The 17995-nt window shown below is 34.8% G+C and overlaps 5 protein-coding genes across 5 annotated transcripts; 2 read left to right on the top strand and 3 right to left on the bottom strand.

Moving 5' to 3' along the window:
* Window positions 1-344: 344 nt before the first annotated feature.
* Window positions 345-2146, top strand: LOC18022509 (receptor-like protein 9DC3). Its single transcript, XM_006405515.2, has one exon. The coding sequence runs from the start codon at window positions 363-365 to the stop codon at window positions 2034-2036; it is 1674 nt and encodes a 557-aa protein (XP_006405578.1). The 5' UTR covers window positions 345-362; the 3' UTR covers window positions 2037-2146.
* Window positions 2147-2667: 521 nt separating this feature from the next.
* On the bottom strand, window positions 2668-3796 carry LOC112088512 (thioredoxin H2). Its single transcript, XM_024158838.1, has 3 exons — window positions 3563-3796; window positions 3335-3457; window positions 2668-2984 (listed from the first exon to the last, which is right to left on the bottom strand). The coding sequence occupies exons 1-3, from the start codon at window positions 3704-3706 to the stop codon at window positions 2853-2855; spliced, it is 399 nt and encodes a 132-aa protein (XP_024014606.1). The 5' UTR covers window positions 3707-3796; the 3' UTR covers window positions 2668-2852.
* A 214-nt stretch (window positions 3797-4010) lies between these two features.
* LOC18022508 (GTPase Der) lies at window positions 4011-6880 on the top strand. The gene is made up of 9 exons (XM_006405514.2): window positions 4011-4218; window positions 4313-4622; window positions 4710-4934; window positions 5006-5256; window positions 5338-5564; window positions 5660-5785; window positions 5888-6073; window positions 6177-6314; window positions 6407-6880. Exons 1-9 carry the CDS (start codon window positions 4095-4097, stop codon window positions 6713-6715), a joined length of 1896 nt encoding a protein of 631 aa, XP_006405577.1. The 5' UTR covers window positions 4011-4094; the 3' UTR covers window positions 6716-6880.
* A 622-nt stretch (window positions 6881-7502) lies between these two features.
* Window positions 7503-7889, bottom strand: LOC18022507 (polyubiquitin). The gene has a single exon (XM_006405513.1). The coding sequence runs from the start codon at window positions 7887-7889 to the stop codon at window positions 7503-7505; it is 387 nt and encodes a 128-aa protein (XP_006405576.1).
* A 2669-nt stretch (window positions 7890-10558) lies between these two features.
* LOC18022506 (polyubiquitin) lies at window positions 10559-10951 on the bottom strand. Its single transcript, XM_006405512.1, has one exon. It carries the CDS (start codon window positions 10949-10951, stop codon window positions 10559-10561), a length of 393 nt encoding a protein of 130 aa, XP_006405575.1.
* Between the last annotated feature and the right edge of the window lie 7044 nt (window positions 10952-17995).

The following is a 17995-nucleotide window of genomic DNA, read 5'->3' as shown; positions in this document are numbered from 1 at the left end:
TTTTAAGTGACCCTCTGAAAATCAATCAGGTTTTAAGCTTATGATGAAACCTTAATATTTTGTACACGATTTGTTATTTACTAATAAAGACTTTTCTAATTTGAAGATAGTTTTTAAACGCAAGTCGGAGTCAACTATTTGAAATTTCAAAGTCTTTATATGAGGATACAGATAGAATTGAAAGACTCTAAACGTCAACTTAGCGTTTATTTAGGGTAATGCCTTCAATACGCTTACACATCACAATCACTGACAATGAACAGAAACGTTGTCCATATTTTGGTCTCTTCTTGGAATTGTAACTATAAAACAAGACATAAAGAAGAAGAACAAGTGGTAATAAGACAAAGAGCTCTAGAAAAATGCAGAAACCATGTCTTTTGTCCTGGTTCCTCTTCTTCTTCCTTCCACAATTATCTTTTTCTTGCCAACCAGACCAAAGACAATCCCTTCTCGAGTTCAAGAACTGTCTTACTCAGAGCATCAAGAACCAGTCGACAACAAAAATCAACTTGGCAGGTTTAAAGAAATGGAAGCAAAACTCAGATTGCTGCAAATGGAAACTCGTGAGATGCAACGCTCATTCGCCTTCAAGAGAGGTGATAGAGCTGAATCTGAGCTCTCTTGTCGTCTCTGGCTCAGTGAGTTCAAGCGTTTTGAGACCGATTCTGCGTATAATCTCTCTTGAAGCGCTCGATGTCTCTTCTAATTTCATACAAGGAGAGATTCCTGGAGATGGGTTTGTGAACTTGACCAGGCTTATTTCTCTTGACATGAGTGATAACGCCTTCAATGGCTCTATCCCTCCTAGTTTGTTTCAACCTCAGAACTTATCGGTTCTTGCGCTATCAAGAAACAACTTCACTGGTAAGATCCCTGACACAATAGGCGAAACGTCCGTCATAGTATTGACGTTGTCAGAAAACAACCTCTCAGGATCAGTACCAAAGTCTATTTCAAAGAACTCCAGGCTGATGTTGCTGGACTTGTCAAAGAACAGACTTTCAGGTGAATTCCCTAGATTCAACTTGAACTCAAATCTTCAGCTGCTCGATATATCTTTCAACGAGTTCTCAGGGGATGTTCCAGCTTCCTTTGGGTCATACACAAGATTTCTTAAAATGGATCATAACAATTTCAGTGGTGAATTCCCTCAGGACTTCACAACATGCCCATTGAAGCATCTTGATCTTCAAGATAACAAAATCTCTGGTAAATTCCCGAGTTTTATCTCCCGGTTATTCCCAGCTCTAGAGGTGTTTATCATGAGAAACAATTCCCTCGAAGGTTCAATCCCAGAAGACATATCAAATCTCACAGGTCTTAAGATCTTGGATCTGTCCGAGAACAATCTTGATGGACCTATCCCTTCATCTCTTGGGAATCTCAGAGCCATGAGTCAGTCTCCCATCTATGTATATTATGATTTCTATACCGGACCCGGATTCAGCGTCGAAATGGGTGAATACCTTCACATACCCGATTTCGTAGTGAACTGGAAGAATTCAAAGCAAGGCATTGCTCACAGGAATAGCCACCTCTACACTATTTTAGATCTCTCTAAGAACAGCTTTTTCGGAGAAATCCCACCTTCTTTAGGCAATCTCATAAGATTAAAGGTTTTGAACCTCTCCCACAACAACATATCTGGATTAATCCCACAAAGTTTTGGAGATCTTGAGGAGCTAGAGGTCCTAGACCTTTCATACAACAACCTCTCTGGCCATATCCCACAAACGTTTTCCAAGCTCGGAGAGCTAACTACTTTAGGTTTGAGCCACAACAAGCTTTCAGGTATAATCCCTAAAGGTCCTCAGCTAGACAGGTTAAACGATCCAAACATATACGCGGGCAACAACAACATCTGTGGAGAGCAAATCCAAGTATCATGCTTTACACAAGCCGAGCAACCTGAGGAAGATAAAGAGGAAAATGTAGAGGAAGATGAAGAGGAAACAATGTTTTCATGGAAAGCTGCAGTCATAGGTTATCCTTGTGGATTTCTTATAGCAGTTTTGTTTATGTATTTATTTTGACTACATTTGAGCGGTTCATGCAAAGAACAGAGGAATCAGGAAATGTCATATTTGTAATGTCTTTCATGAATGTAATATTATGAATATGGAATTCAAAAAGTTTAATAACATAGTCCGATTCATCTATCAATGACGAGTTTTGATGAGATTCTTAGCGTTAAGGTACCACTAATTAGGAAAAGACAAAGACAAAAGTTGTCCCTACAAAAGCAAGAGAGTGGGAGATGGCTAAGTGAGGTTGAAAAGCAATACTTCTTTGTTCTTACTTTGGCATCAATGTGAGTAAAGAATGTGTGGTCTTGATGTTTCTGTAAACAGATGTCAACGTTGATCGCTGTATATGCGAACTGGGGTGGTTTCATCCAAGAAATCGGATGGCGCTGGGCTGGTGTAATTTGGCTGTACAACTTGATCATCTACATTACACTTGATCCCTTGAAGCTCGTCATTCGTTACGCTTCGAGTGGAAAGAAGAAGAATCTCGAGAGAGAAGAGCAGCAACTTAGATGGGCACACGCCCTAAGGACCATTCACGGCCTCGATCCACCTGAAACCGGTTTCACAGAGCACAACAACTATCCAAAATATAATCTAGTGGCTGGAGATGATTATTTTAGACCGTACTAATATGTTCTATAGAAAACTTAGATACCATTTTATCACAAAGTTATCACACAAAAGGTCTTATAACCTCTTTGAAGGCAAAGAGGAAACAATAGGAATAACAAAGCCATCCCCACACAACATACCATTTATTATTGGGTTTTTACACAATATAGGTATTGTTTGAAGAAGGTGTTAAATGAATAATGATCACTATGCTCTGTGTTTGCTAACTTTCTTCTCAAGCTCATCTTTTCTGGCTCCAACGATCCTTTCGACTTCTTTACCATTTTTCACCAACACAAAAGTTGGCATTCCCGTCACGTTAAATTCTTTAGCCACATCCTGAAAAACAATCGTCATGCACTAAGTTTAATAACTTGTTTCTCAACAAAAATCCCATAAACGTTGAAACACAAGCCAATCCATCTTATACTTGAATTTTCTAGTGATCTGTACCAAAATCTAACTTCTACTCACGAATATTCGATATCAAAAACACTCAGATTTCAGGAAAAGGAAAAACAATGAAACATAGATCAATCAGAGTGATGAGTGATCTGCAAATCGCTAACTTGGATATCAAAAACAATCAGTTTCAGGGGAAAAAAGAGCAATCTATAATAGAAAGTTGAAACCTTTGAGAAGAGGCAAATGAAAGATGCAGAAAAAGAAGATAAATTGAGAATACTTACTGGGAGTTCATCGACATCCAATTTGACGAACTCAACATCAGTGAACTTTGAAGCCATGGCAATAAACGCAGGCTCAATCATTCTACAGGGTCCACACCATGAAGCCGAGAAGTCAACCACCAGCTTTTCTCTCCCAAAATTCAAAATCAAATCAGTTGATTATTCCATAAGAAAAACCCAATCGATTGCAAAACCAAAACTGAATCAGATCGAATCGAAAACACATACCAGTTTCGACGATTCCTTGATCTCGTTGAAATGAAGCTGCCACCGAGCCGAAGAGCTAAATTTCATGACGCGGCTTGACTCCGATTCACTCCCTGCAGCTACTTCTTCTCCACCACCAAACGCAGCTGATAAAACACCTCCCATTCTCTCTCTCTCTTTCTCTCTCTCTCTATTCTCTCTCTCTCTCTCTAATCTCTCTCTCTTCTCTCTCTTTCTAACGAAGTAAGCGGAGAATGATTATGCTTGAGAACGACGCTGGTTAGTCTGTCAAAACCGGATTTAATCCTCCTTTTACTAAATCTACCGAACCGATCCAATTGAAATCACGATACTCTACAAAACCGAAACTTAACCGGAATTACTTAGCCGTCTTCTTCTCCTTCTCAGGTTTAGGGTTTTAGCTTCAACTTGATTTTCAACATTTTCGATTTTCAAATCGAATGAATCTTTAGATCAGTTTCATAAACCCCATCTCCTGAAGAAATGGATCAAACACGAAGCTTTTAAGCCTGGGAATTTATCGCCTGCTGTGATGTCTCAGTCACTGGTTCGAGCAATCTCAGCTCGGAAGAATCAATTGGGTATTGCGTTCTACTATAGATGTAATCAATTTCACTCCCAATGGCAGATCATTGCTCCCAATCGATCATCTTTAGGTAAAAATTTGAGTTTTTTTGCCTTATACGAATCTAAATTGCATTGATTCCGGTCGTTTCTTCTTCTTTACATTCTCTCTCTTTCTCTCCTCAGGAAGTATGTTAACCAATTTTAGACGGGTTTCTGGTAACTTGATCCCGGAGTTGAATCACACTCGACCCACGAGTGGATTCTGCTCGGTTTCTGTCAACGGAGTGTTGGACTCGAATCTCGCTTCTGATGGAGAAACCATAGTCATCGAGGATGTTTCTAGTGAGAGCATTTCAAATGTTGGACCTTTGGATAAGAAGCCATGTGTTGTTTACAAGAAACCAATTGACTTCACCAAAATTGATGCGAAGCTACTACCCACCGTGATGATCATTGGCCGGCCAAATGTTGGAAAGTCTGCATTGTATAACCGGTACGAGTTTCTTCCTCGTGAGTTTTGGAGATGAATATGTTATTGATTGTGGATTCATTCAATTTTGTTGTTGCTGTTGTTGTTCAGATTGATTCGGAGGAGAGAGGCTTTGGTTTACAACACTCCAGATGATCATGTAACAAGGGATATAAGAGAAGGGATTGCTAAATTAGGTGACTTGAGGTTCAATGTTTTGGACTCTGCTGGTATAGAGACTGAAGTTTCTTCGGGTACTATTCTTGGTAGAACCACAACAATGACTGCTAATGTGCTTGCAAGGACTCAGTTTGCGATTCTTATCATCGACGTCAGGTAAGAGAATCTAAAATCTCAAGTTGCAATCAACTATCAGAAACTCATTTGTTGTGTTCGTGTTTTCATAGGGCGGGGTTGCATCCATTGGATTTAGAAGTTGGTAAATGGCTGAGAAAGCATGCTCCACAGATTAAGCCTATAGTAGTAATGAATAAATCGGAGTCACTTGGTGAATCTCTTGCTGAAGTTTCTTCAGAAGCCCTTGCGCTTGGGTTTGGTGAGCCTACTGCGATATCAGCTGAGACAGGACTTGGTATGAATGCACTCTATGAAGTTCTCCATCCTCTACTCGAGGATTACATGGTCGAATCGTTAAACGGTAATCAAAACCCATTTAAACCCGTGTCAAGAAGCTTTGAAAATTTCTCTCTTTACGGAATCTCACAGTCTTATATATTAGATAGATGCAGTCAAGATGATGTTCCAAGTGATGAGAATCTCTCTGACGGAACCGACGAGTCCAAGTTGCCGTTGCAGTTAGCTATTGTAGGTAGGCCAAATGTTGGGAAATCAACATTGCTCAATGCATTATTGGAAGAAGAGCGTGTGTTGGTGGGTCCAGAAGCTGGTCTCACTAGAGATGCTGTGAGAGTTCAGTTCCAGTTTCAGGGTAGGACTGTTTATCTGGTATGCACAGAGTTCTGATTCTCTTACACTCTCTTAATAAACAGATAAAAGCGGGACATGCTCTCAAACTAATTCACTTTGGTTATTTTGTTAAGGTTGATACTGCTGGGTGGTTGGAGAGAACAGAACGAGACAAAGGACCAGCATCTTTAAGTATCATGCAATCAAGAAAGAGTCTGATGCGAGCACATGTTATTGCTTTAGTTCTCGATGCTGAAGAGGTTTGTCATATTCACACATACTTTTTTGCACAATTGTGAAAAATAAGGGAGGAAGAAACTCAATAGATGCTTACCGTATTGTTTTGTATTTGCAATCTCTAGATCATAAAAGGTCAACGCAGTATGACACATTCAGAAGTAGTTATCGCTAGACGCGCTGTAGAAGAAGGACGTGGTCTGGTCGTGATCGTTAACAAAATGGATTGTTTAAGAGGGAAACAAAACGCTGAGATGTACAAGAAAATCAAAGAAGCTGTCCCGATTGAAGTTCAGACAGTTATTCCTCAGGTAATCTGGATCTGTCTTAGTTGTATCTTTTGTTAATTCTTGTTCCTTCTTTTGTCATTAAATGGTTTCTTCAAATGATGAGAGACATACGATTTTGTTGTAGATAACGGGAATACCGGTTGTGTTTATCTCCGCATTAGAGGGAAGAGGACGTTTACAAGTAATGAACCAAGTCATTGACACGTACAAGAGATGGTGTTCAAGACTTTCCACAGGGCGTCTCAATCGCTGGTTGCGCAAGGTCTGTAGTATTTAAAGATTTAAACTATAAAATGTAGAAAAAAATGTAACATCTTCACTTGCCTAAGCATTTGTTATGTGTGTTGAGTTAAGGTTATGAGCCGGCACTCTTGGAAAGACTCGGCTTCGCAGTCAAAGATCAAGTTTTTCACTCAGGTGAAAGCTCGACCTCCAACTTTCGTGGCATTTGTCAGCGGCAGAACGCAGTTACTGGATAGCGACATAAGGTTCTTGACTAAATCGTTGAAAGACGACTTTGATTTAGGCGGGACTCCTATTAGAATCATACAGCGAGTTGTTCCTCGGACACCATCCTCTGGTTCAAGCGGTGGAACCGAAAAAAGCTCTGGTGGTCGAGTAGTGAAAAGAAGCAGCTCAGATAAACGGAAAGTTTCGGTCTAAGAACGCATTACAACTTGAAGAAGACAATTCCTACATTAACTTAAGTTTTGTTTTTCATTTTGGTGTTGTGTAGTTCTGATGTTACCCTGTTTCGTTCGATTCTTACTTATATGTCTTATTCCTCAAACCACATTCGTTTAATATTAGAATTTGTTGTCCTGCAAAGTGTATTCTTTGAACTTCTAAACTGGGATTAATTATATGGTGGTTAAAATTAAGGGTTTCGTTTATGGTTTGATGTATTGTCTATGGATTTAGTGAACACACAAGCTGAATTCTTTTATCTAGTTCATAATCATATCTTAACAAAGAGAAGAAAATCTTTGACGCTGTCAAGAATAAACCACACAAGTGCAATGAGATAAATCCTATTATCAAAGATGCCACGGACTATGATTTCTTTATACTTATTTCTTTTCGAATCTCGAGGACTAAGTAAAGAAACTATGTGTTGTGATAATGGCCAAGAAAATATATCTTATTTTTTGATGTAGGAAGTGAAATCAACATTCATTGGATTTATGTAACACCAATAATAAGATACCACCACTAAAATTTAAAAATTAGCAACTATCTCGAAAGTTGCACCAAAAAAAAGCATTTATCATCAGCTCAGACCATATATATTAACTTGCGATAATTGGAATATAAGCAAGAGTGACATAACGGTTTTATATACCGATCCATAACGCGATATATGCACGTGACATATCTATCACATGCAACGTATTATTATTTAGTCATATGATAAAAAACAAAAAAACTTTGGAAAACAGAAAGTTAAATTTTAGCAACCGCATTGCTGCGACATCATCAAAAGTTCCGAACCCGTCTTGATACCGTAGCTGGCTAGGGTGCGTCCGCTTAGGAGCGTGATGCCTTCAAAGATCAGTACCTGCTGGTTCACTGATGGGCCCCCAAGACCACGGATCTTGTTCTTGACGATTTTAGTAGTGTCGGTCTCCTTAACCTCTAGGTTTAATGTTTTCCCTCCAAGAGTCGATACAGAAATCCTCATGACTGGCTCTGAATCCAAATCCATATCCGGTTCTGGACCTAGACGAAGAACCAATTTACGGGTAGGTCCATGGATCTTGAGGTGGATGGTGTCGGAGCTATCATCAACCTCTAGGTTTATGCTCTTTCCATTCACCTTTGTTATAGAAATCTCCATTGCACCACTCGAGTATGGAGAAAGGGTTTTTCTTATTATTGAGTGAAGAGAATTCAAAAGTATTTATATAGTTACAAAGTGTTAGTGTGGAACCATTATCTTCCTTTGACTGCCTCTTCGTCTCTCTCAAATGTCTTTAATGTTCTTCTTGTATTCCTCTATTTTTTGACTTGTGTCTTTGGTTTTCGATATGATGCATATACAAATATCTTAAAATACTAAGAAAAGCCCATACAGGCTGAATTATATTAGAATTTGTTGTCCTGCAGCAAAGTGTATTATTTGAACTTCTAAACTGGGATTATATGGTGGCTAGGGATATGGAAATTAGATATAAGGGTTTCGCTTATGGTTTAATATATTGTCTATAGATTTCGTGAACATACAAGCTGAATTCTTTTTTCTAGTTCTTTTTTTTTTGGAACTTTTATCTAGTTCATGATCTTAACAAAGAGAAGAAAAATCTTTGACGCTGTCAAGAATAAACCACACAGGTGCAATTAGATAAAATGCTATTATCAAAGATGATTTTTTATACATATTTTATTTTTGAATTTTGGCGACAAAGGACATTAACTGTGAATTTGGGCGAGGTGCTTAGTTAATTTTGATATAGTCAGGGATTATGGAAAGAAACTCCCTATGTGTTGTGATAATGGCCAAGAAAATATATCTTATTCTTTTGATGTACGAAATGAACCCAACATACATTGGATTTGTGTACCGATAATAAGATATCAGAGAATTAATAGGGGTTCATGGCACAATTTTTGAGATAAAATAGCTTAATCTTGAAGAGACAGTATTATACCGACGAACATGAAGAGACGGTATCATTCTGAAATGGAGCATTCTGATTGGTCAAAAATTATAATTTTCGAATTAAATAAAAAAGAAAAACTAAAAAAAAAAATATTATTATATTCTGGTGAACCCCTCTCTTAGGGGTTCACTGATGTACATGCTCTCACCACTTAGGCCCTGTTCGGTTTTTTATCTAGATGATGCATCTAGATTTTACATAGATCAGCATCTAGATACAACATCTAGATATTATTTGTTTTGGAAACTAGGTTTTGCATCAAGATGTTATGTGTAGATACTAAATTGTTTGTTTGTAAATTTAAAAAAATAGTTGGATGCAAAATATATTAAATGACTAAAAAAGACATACTTTTGAATTATTATTTTTTAATAAATAATATTTTTATCAAATTAAGTTTAAAAAATACATGAATTTTTTTTTTTGCATTTTTTGTGGGAAAACATGATTTGTATATTTGACGAGAAAATTTTTTACTAGAATTTTGAGTTTTTGATGGAAAATCAAGATATTGTGTTTTTGGCGGGAAATCAAGATTTTGCGTTTTCGGCAAGAAACCGAGAGTTTTCGTTTTCAGCGAGAAACTGAGATTTTTCGTTTTTGGCGAGAAATCAAGATTTTGCGTTTTTGGTGAGAAACCGAGAGTTTTCGTTTTTGGCGGAAAATCGAGATTTTGTGTTTTTGGCGAGAAACCTAGATTTTTTTTTGGTGGGAAATCGAGATTTTGTGTTTTTGGCGGGAAACCAAGATTTTGCGTTTTCAGAGGGAAACCGAGAATTTTTCGTTTTTGGCGGAAAATCGAGATTTTGCGTTTTTGGCGAGAAATCGAGATTCTGCGTTTTCGGCGACAAATCGAGATTTTGTGTTTTTGGCGAAAAACAGAAATTTTTTGTTTTTGGCGGGAAACCAAGATTTTTCGTTTTTGGCGAGAAATCGAGAGTTTTTGTTTTTGGCGGGAAATCAAGGTTTTGCGTTTTTGGCGAGAAACCTAGATTTTTCGTTTTTCATGGGAAATCGAGATTTTGTATTTTTAGCGGGAAATCGAGATTTTGCGTTTTCGGCGAGAAATCGAGAGTTTTTCGTTTTTGGCAGAAAATCGAGATTTTGCGTTTTTGGCAAAAAACCGATATTTTTTGTTTTTGGCTGGAAACAGAGAGTTTTTGTTTTTGGCGAGAAACCAAGAATTAACGTTTTGGCGGAAAATCAAAATTTTTTCGTTTTTCTGCGAAAAATCGAGATTTTTTGTTTTAGTGGAAAATCAAAATTTTGTGATGTTTGTGGAAATCGAAATTTTGTGATGTTTGTAGAAATCGAGATTTTTATTTTAGTAAGGACATTAATGTCTTTTATATAATCTAGAATATCTAGATTTTTGAGATGCTAATCAATTTACATTCAGATGTTGATCTGAACGCAATTTTTTTTGTGAAAAAAACGAACAACATTTGGACATTTGCAACTAGATGCAGCATCCAGATACAGAAACGAACAGAGCAGTTCTCGGTTTAACTTCTACATATGACCCAAAGGTCCCAAACATCAGTTCTATGCAAAATAAGAGTGAAGTAATTATAGCTATGTCTACTTTTCTATGCTAAAATTTGAAAATTAGCAACTATCTCGAAAGTTGCACCAAAAAAAAACTTACCAGGAAAAGTTTACCGACTTATCATCAGCTCAGACCAAATATATTAACTGGTGATAATTGGAATATTAAGCAAGATTGACATAGCGGTTTTATATACCGATCCATAACACGATGCACGTGACATATCTATCACATGCAACATATTATTATTTAGTCATATGAAAAAACGAAAAACTTTGGAAAACAGAATGTTAAATTTTAGCAACCGCACAGCTGCGACATCATCAAAAGGTCCGAACCCGACTTGATACCGTAGCTGGCTAGGGTGCGTCTGCTTAGGAGCTTGATGCCTTTAAAGATCAGTATCTGCTGGTCCACTGGTGGGCCATCAAGACCACGGATCTTGTTCTTGACGATTTCAGTATTGTCGGTCTCCTCAACATTTAGGTCGAATGTTTTCCCCCCAAGAGTCGACACAAATATCCTCATGGTTGGCCCTGGTTCCGAATCCGAATCCGAATCCAGTTTTGGACCTAGACGAAGAACCAATTTACAGGTAAGTCCATGGATCTTGAGGTTGATAGTGTCGGAGCTATCATCAAGCTCTAGGTTTATGCTCTTTCCATTCACCTTCGTTATAGAAATCTCCATTGCACCACTCGAGTATGGAGAAAGGTTTTTTTTGCTTATTATTGAATGAAAAGAATTCAAGAGTATTTATATAGTTACAAAGGAACCCTATAAGAAAATATCTACAATAACAAGATATATATACAAAGATATGGTAATATCCTAAAATCTAGTTCTCCTTTTTTTTTCACCGACTCTTTGGGTTTTCCTTTAATAACCAATCCATCCATGTTTTGATAAACGAATGGATTTTATATATTGTAGGATATAGTCAAGTGTCTCTATCTATTATGGTATTTGCGAAGTGATTTGAACTGTGGTTCAATGCACATCTTGTCGTTTTGATTAATGAAATCTTTATGTTCTGATTGGTCAATTGATGTTATATTTTGATTGGTTAATATAAATTAATTATTATTATTTTTTCTGTCGTTTTGGTAGAAGATGTTAAATTACACTTATGCCATTAATGAAAATACTCTATTCTGATTGGTCAGTTGATTATTCTGCAATTAAAAAGAAAATCTGATAAAAAAAGGAAATATTTCGTAATTAATACACAACAAAATATAAAGTAAGGTCCACAGAAAATATATGGCATAATACCATTTTTTTGTCGACAATAAAAATATATATTTAACTGCTGATTGGTTAACAAAAAATAAGGAAACACATAAACCCGGAATCGTTTTCTATATAAATAAATATTTTCTGCCTCCACTTATATTTATTTACTATTTTTTTTACGTTTTGTTATAGGTTTTGGCGATTGGTTACTCTACGTGGAAATACATAAACATTATACATGCCTTCCAATATATCGTTTACACTGAATGATATGGTAGCTGTGTTGGTTAGGTTCTTTGTCCGTTCAGCGAAAGCTCACGGGTTCGAGTCATGGAGTTAGATTTTTAAAAATTTTTAGATTTTTGTTACAATTCAAAGTTTGGAAATAATTTTTATTTGCTAAATATTTTGCAAAGGAAAATATGTCATAATTTCCTTTGTTATTATCTAGAATGGAATTTTTACATTTTTTTATAGTTAATAACTATAAAATTCATGGGAAGATAATATCGTATATAGAACAAGAATTACCTAGTATTTTTCATAAAAAAATAAACCCTAGGTTGTTTACACGTATAAATATGAGTGTTTTAAATATTTTGCAAACGGAAATATGTCATAATTTCCTTTGTTATTATCTAGAATGGAATCTTTACACTTTTATAGTTAATAACTATAAAATTCATGGGAAGATAATATCATATATAGAACAAGAATTACCTTTTAGTATTTTTCATAAAAAAATAAACCCTAGGTGGTTTATGGTTTACACATATAAATATGAGTGTTTTAAAACAATCGTCTCATAATTTACAGTTTAGTTTCTCTGTTAGAGTTCCGTGTTTATTTTGCTAGGGTTTTTATAATAGCATTAACTTTTTGGATCTCTTTAGAAAAGATTCATCATGTTTGTCTATTTGCATGCAAACCTAACCATGTATTCGTCTAAGTACAGCTTTGATCATCCATCAAAAGTCATGATTACTTGGGAAGTTTCGTCTACTGCTTGGGGTATATATCTAGCTCTCCTCAAATTAATAATAATATATATGCTCTCTACGTTTTTAATGATTCTAAAATTTTTTTCGTCCATAGGTTTTGATAACCAGACTTATGCTCGCGAGTTAAGATTTGTGTTGAATTCATATCGCCAGGATATGGATCAAAAAGAGATATCAGATTATCGTTACGTAACTCCATACGTTTTCGTCGATATCACAAAAAAGGTTGTTGTGCCTTTTTAGGTTATTCTTGCAAGTTATAATACTTATTAGTAATTATTTTGTATTTTTAGGTTATCCATGCAAGTTACTTATGGATCTTGCTATCGACGAGTGGACCTTGCGGACATATAATCCTGTAATCGAAGGTTCGTAGTACTGTATATTAATCTTACAATTTTGTACCTTTCGTAGTGCTGTATCTTAATCTTACAATTTCGTATCTTTACTATATATTAATCTACGAACGTATTCATTTTTTATATAGATCTTGATTCTGCGTATTATATATTTATTCTTGATTAGAAGTTTTTGATCAAATGAGGTATTTCTGCTCTTCCTGTAATATAATTTTGTTAATGATGTATATTAAATTTTTTATATGTGTTTATGTTTGTTCTGATGTTCGTTTTGTGCATTTAGGTTCTGATCATGTTAATTCGAGCGATCATGCTCACAAGACCTTTCTTTGGGATTTTGCGAGGAAGGCTTGGATTATAAATAAAGAATCTAATGGTTTCAATGGTTCATTTTTTGCTTTGAGTACCATTTTTTCCCTTTTTTAATATTTATTTTTAAATTCTAACTACGTTGTTTTTTCATATGTTTATCTATGCAGAAGATAATGAGTCTGATGATACCGAGGTGCTATCTGGCCATGGTACTGATGATGATTATGGTTTTGAGGATTACATGGGGTCTGATGCCGAGTCGCACGATGATACCAATGATATGGACCAAACAGATGAATACGATTCTGAAGATGATTTTACTGACGACGGTGAGTCTTATGAAGGATCTGATGGTTCAAGTGATAACTCGGAAGGTGATAGTGGTGATGATGAAGATGAAGATGATGACGATGCTGATTTGACTGATGATGATGAGGATGATGATGAAGATGTTATGTTGTGATGATGAGACTGAGAGTGACGATGATAGTGAGGATCACCAAAACGTCAAACCGAATAATATACTCATCGAAAAGAATATTAGTATATCGGGACACCAGAATTCGGTGTGTACTTATACAGTTTCTCTTGGTTCAATGTGTTTTGGAGGGTGTGTGTCCCGTTGGAGACCTTCCAAAGATGGTTGTACTATCTTTGTTAAGGTTTTACAGACGTGGGTGCATATGCTAATTTTGAAATGTTCTTCCCTGTAGCTCATATTATTGGATGAACAGGTATTTATTATATTATGAGAAAAAATATTATAAAATTGTGTTGATTTCTAATTAACTGTTTTATTCACAGGGTGTTAAAATTCAGGTCACTGTTAGAGATGGTGAGATCGATGTCGCAGCGTCTCGCATAGATGTTGGTAGTTGGATTATTATCAGTCGTTTTTCTGTTATCGAGTGTGAGGATAGTTGTAGACTGATTTTTCATAGATACAAAATATTGTTCCTACCATCAACTATCATTGACAAGACTTCACGTGGAGTGAAAACGTTTATTTTGACTTCGTTGATTTTCAAAGGATATTGGATCGTGCCCATGATGATGACTTTTTAGTTGGTGTGTTTATTTTCGGTTTAGATATTGAATTTTGTTATTATTATGTTGCTGATGTTAATATGGTTTAGTTTTTATTGTTTATGAAGAATTGATAGATCGGGTCTTAAATGTAAGTCGATCTGCACGTGGTGTGGTTTACTCTCTGGAGAGCATCATGTTCCTTCCTATGGCAGTCCATGTAAGGATGTATATGATTCCGAAAAATAGGGTGCATATTCAACTGTAACATTCTGTCTGAGGGATAAACAGTATTGTCTGCTAAGTGTTTTTAAATTGTATATTATCGTTTTATTTGTTATGTCTAGCTGATTATGTGTGCTGTGTTTTAATTTAGTAGTGTTAATTTGAGTTGTGAATTATCCGGTGAGATGGCTAAAAGCTTTTATGCATCTTGGAGACGCTGTGATCAGGATGGAACGATTTTATCATCAATTCGATTTAAGATAATAGATGACGAGTAAGTATATCTCAAACTATATGTTGGAAGTCTAACTAACTAATTCTTAACTACATTGTTTGTCAAAATATAGGAAATTTATACTTGAGTGTGTTGCACACGGTGAGTTGGCAACTGAAATAAGAGATAAGTGTAGAGAATACGAAGATCCCTTTGCTATATGTGTGTTAACCGATTGGTGTGTAGCGATTGACGGGGGTATGTTTTCTGATAATATATCAATATGTTATTTATAAAATCGTATTATATAATGTAACAATATTCTTAATATATATATATATATATATATATATATATATATATTAGAGAATGTGTCTATCAAGGATCATGATGATGATGGTGTGTCCCGTTTTATCACTGATTCACCGATTGCTGAAATTTAAACCTTTATGCATCTTAGAGACGCTGTGAGATGATGGAACGACTTCATCATCAATTCGATTTAAGATAATAGATGACGAGTAAGTATATTTAAAATTATATGTTTGAAGTCTAACTAACTAATTCTTAACTACATTGTTTGTCAAAATATAAGAAATTTATGCTTGAGTGTGTTGCACACGGTGAGTTGGCAACTGAAATAAGAGATAAGTGTAGAGAATATGAAGGTCCCTTTGCTATATGTGTGTTAACCGATTGATGTGTAGCAATTGACGGGGGTATGTTTGTTTTCTGATGATATATCAATATGTTATTTATAAAATCGTAGTATATAATGTAACAAAATTCTAATATATGTGTCTATCAAGGATCATGATGATGATGGTTGTTCCTGTTTTATCACTGATTCACCGATTGCTGAAATTTTAACCTTGCGCAATAGGTAAGTATGTTTATCTGTGTTGTCTAAATTGATTAATAAAGAAAAAAAACAATATTTAGATCTGTCTAAATTGCGTAACAGTAATTTGCCAACTTTATGTATATCTGTTTTTTGTTATTAAAATTTCAGGATTAGGGAGAGATTAGATGGGTTGGATACAGATGGTTCTAATGGATTGGACCAAGTATAAGGATTCAAAATTGATAATCCAGATGCATTATTAGTTTTGTTAGACACATTTTTTGGTATTTACAAGTCTGTTTTGCAATTATTAATAAATAATAATTTATTCCAATTTGGGTTTAAATTACTAATCCTTCTCCCCAACCGTTTCTTTGACTTTTTCAAAACATTATCCCCATGGCTACATATAATTTTGTTGATGAGTTACATGCATCGAGACGAGATTAGAAAATACGTGTCAAAGTTTTGATAAGATGGAATAAACCTGATCGGCAAGGCTTACCAGGGATGAATTTCATTTTAGTTGACGAAAATGTAAGTATTATCTAATATGAATATATAACTGTTTTGTCTATGTTTATTGTTTGTTTGATCTCTTTTCAAAATTCATTGTATATAGGGTTGCAGAATTAATGCTTCATGTGGTAACCTCGCCTTTCCATATTTTTACCGTGTTGGGATTGAAAGACTGTGGTTTGAATTGTCTAAATTCGGCTTGATACCATCTGAATGGAAAAATGATGGAAGGACAACGAGACATAATTATCAGATCGTTCTCACTACTGAGACGGAAGTCTCAAGCCTACGACCATTGACAATGGATCCCTTTATGAAATTTGTCCCTTTTAGTGAGATATACAGAGTTCCTTACGCTCACTTGTATCATGTTGGTAAGATTAACTTATAATATTCGTTTTAGTGTTTTCATCTATAAATTTGTACATATATAGAAAAAAAAATATATGAAGTTCATTTATGATAAAATTTTCTCTCATAATTGATTTGTAGATCTCATTGGTGTGATGGAAAATGTTAGCAACATTGAAACAGAGAATAACCCTGATGGAGAGATTGTTCAGGAAATAACTTTCATCATCACAGATCTCGAGTAAGTTATATTTTTTCTCATGATCACTATGTCTTGGTAACAAAGTTTGTAACTTAAATTGTTTAAATCAAAGGGATGTGAAGTTGAAATGTATCACATACGGAGAATTTGCCGCTGATATCAAAGAAAGAACCAAAGGATTCACTGGTCATTTTGCGATTTCTGTTTTAACCGATTGGAATGTAAATAAAAAAGAAGATATGGATAATCAAGCATATGTCATTCTTATTTTCATTTAGTCTCATATATGTTTTATATTGCATGTATATTTCCTATTAATCATTTTATGCGTGTAGATGAAATAACTATCCATTCACATGAAGCAATTGGTTTTTTCTGTCTTCTCTTTGATCTTAACACTGATGATGCCCTGATTTTAAGAGAAAATAAGTAATCTGAAAATGATAATTGAAGAATTTTGTATATACAACAACCTTACAATATATATATGTCTCTTACACTTCCAGGATTCAGGAGAGGTGGAGCACATTTTAGACACAAGTCGGAACAAGGATAAAAAGACACTCCTAAACCAGATATATATAACAATAATTAATGGAATAGTGTTCTCTTAATTTCTTTGTATAAGTATTTATATAACTTAAAACTTGTGTGTTGGATCTTATTATTTATTTTGATATTTCTTTTTATTATATTTTCATCTACAATTTAATTATTCTTTATTATTATTACTAATTATATTTGGTAGTCGTTTATTATAATATTACTTAATAAGTACATACGATTTTATATAATCTAATATACGATTGATATTAATCGATTTAAAATAATAGTAATGGATATTTAATATTTTTATGATTTATGTTTATACAATACTTTAGTCTCAAAAATGTGATGATTATATTACAAAAATATCTAAAATCAAATTATAATAAGATTTGTATGCTGATTGTGTCCATGCGCCGCGAACAGATACCTAGTAAATAAATAACTAAAGAGTAAATTGTTTGCAACATGTGTACATTGTACTAGGTATATAAAGTCGCTTTCTCGTATATTATTGAGAGGTATCTTATGACTTGAGATATGCTTTTTTTTAATGTACGAGTGAGTAAGTAGTGACGGATCTAGAAAAACAATGAGTTGGGAACATAAATTTATAAATAGAGAAAAAAAAATTTAGTTGAGGGTAACTTTTTCCTTTTAACACTAAATCAAAATTAATTTAATTAAATTTACCTAAATTATTTAAACAAAATAAAAAATAATAGGGGTACGTGATCCCGTCCCCGTTAGACGTTTACGACATCCGCCCCTGCGAGTAAAGATGCTTACTTGTTTATATATCTTTGGATTACTTTTTGCATTTTATAAATAATATTTAGGTCCATTGTCTTGAGGAAATAATGAAATATTAGACCTATAAGATAGTTTTGAATGTAATC

Source organism: Eutrema salsugineum, unplaced genomic scaffold (assembly GCF_000478725.1).
Source record: "Eutrema salsugineum unplaced genomic scaffold, Eutsalg1_0 scaffold_14, whole genome shotgun sequence".
Classification (NCBI taxonomy): domain Eukaryota; kingdom Viridiplantae; phylum Streptophyta; class Magnoliopsida; order Brassicales; family Brassicaceae; genus Eutrema; species Eutrema salsugineum.
Note: the sequence above shows the minus strand (reverse complement) of the source record. Positions and strands in the feature narration are given on the sequence as shown.

Excerpts from the sequence above, each read along its gene's own strand:
- LOC18022509 (XM_006405515.2), top strand. The coding sequence starts at position 363 with ATGCAGAAACCATGTCTTTTGTCCTGGTTCCTCTTCTTCTTCCTTCCA.
- LOC112088512 (XM_024158838.1), bottom strand. The coding sequence starts at position 3,706 with ATGGGAGGTGTTTTATCAGCTGCGTTTGGTGGTGGAGAAGAAGTAGCT. Across the intron at positions 3,458-3,562 it reads TCAAGGAATCGTCGAAACTG|CTGGTGGTTGACTTCTCGGC; the intron begins GTATGTGTTTTC and ends GGGAGAGAAAAG. Across the intron at positions 2,985-3,334 it reads TGGATGTCGATGAACTCCCA|GATGTGGCTAAAGAATTTAA; the intron begins GTAAGTATTCTC and ends ATTGTTTTTCAG.
- LOC18022508 (XM_006405514.2), top strand. The coding sequence starts at position 4,095 with ATGTCTCAGTCACTGGTTCGAGCAATCTCAGCTCGGAAGAATCAATTG. Across the intron at positions 4,219-4,312 it reads TCCCAATCGATCATCTTTAG|GAAGTATGTTAACCAATTTT; the intron begins GTAAAAATTTGA and ends TTCTCTCCTCAG. Across the intron at positions 6,074-6,176 it reads TTCAGACAGTTATTCCTCAG|ATAACGGGAATACCGGTTGT; the intron begins GTAATCTGGATC and ends ATTTTGTTGTAG.
- LOC18022507 (XM_006405513.1), bottom strand. The coding sequence starts at position 7,889 with ATGGAGATTTCTATAACAAAGGTGAATGGAAAGAGCATAAACCTAGAG.
- LOC18022506 (XM_006405512.1), bottom strand. The coding sequence starts at position 10,951 with ATGGAGATTTCTATAACGAAGGTGAATGGAAAGAGCATAAACCTAGAG.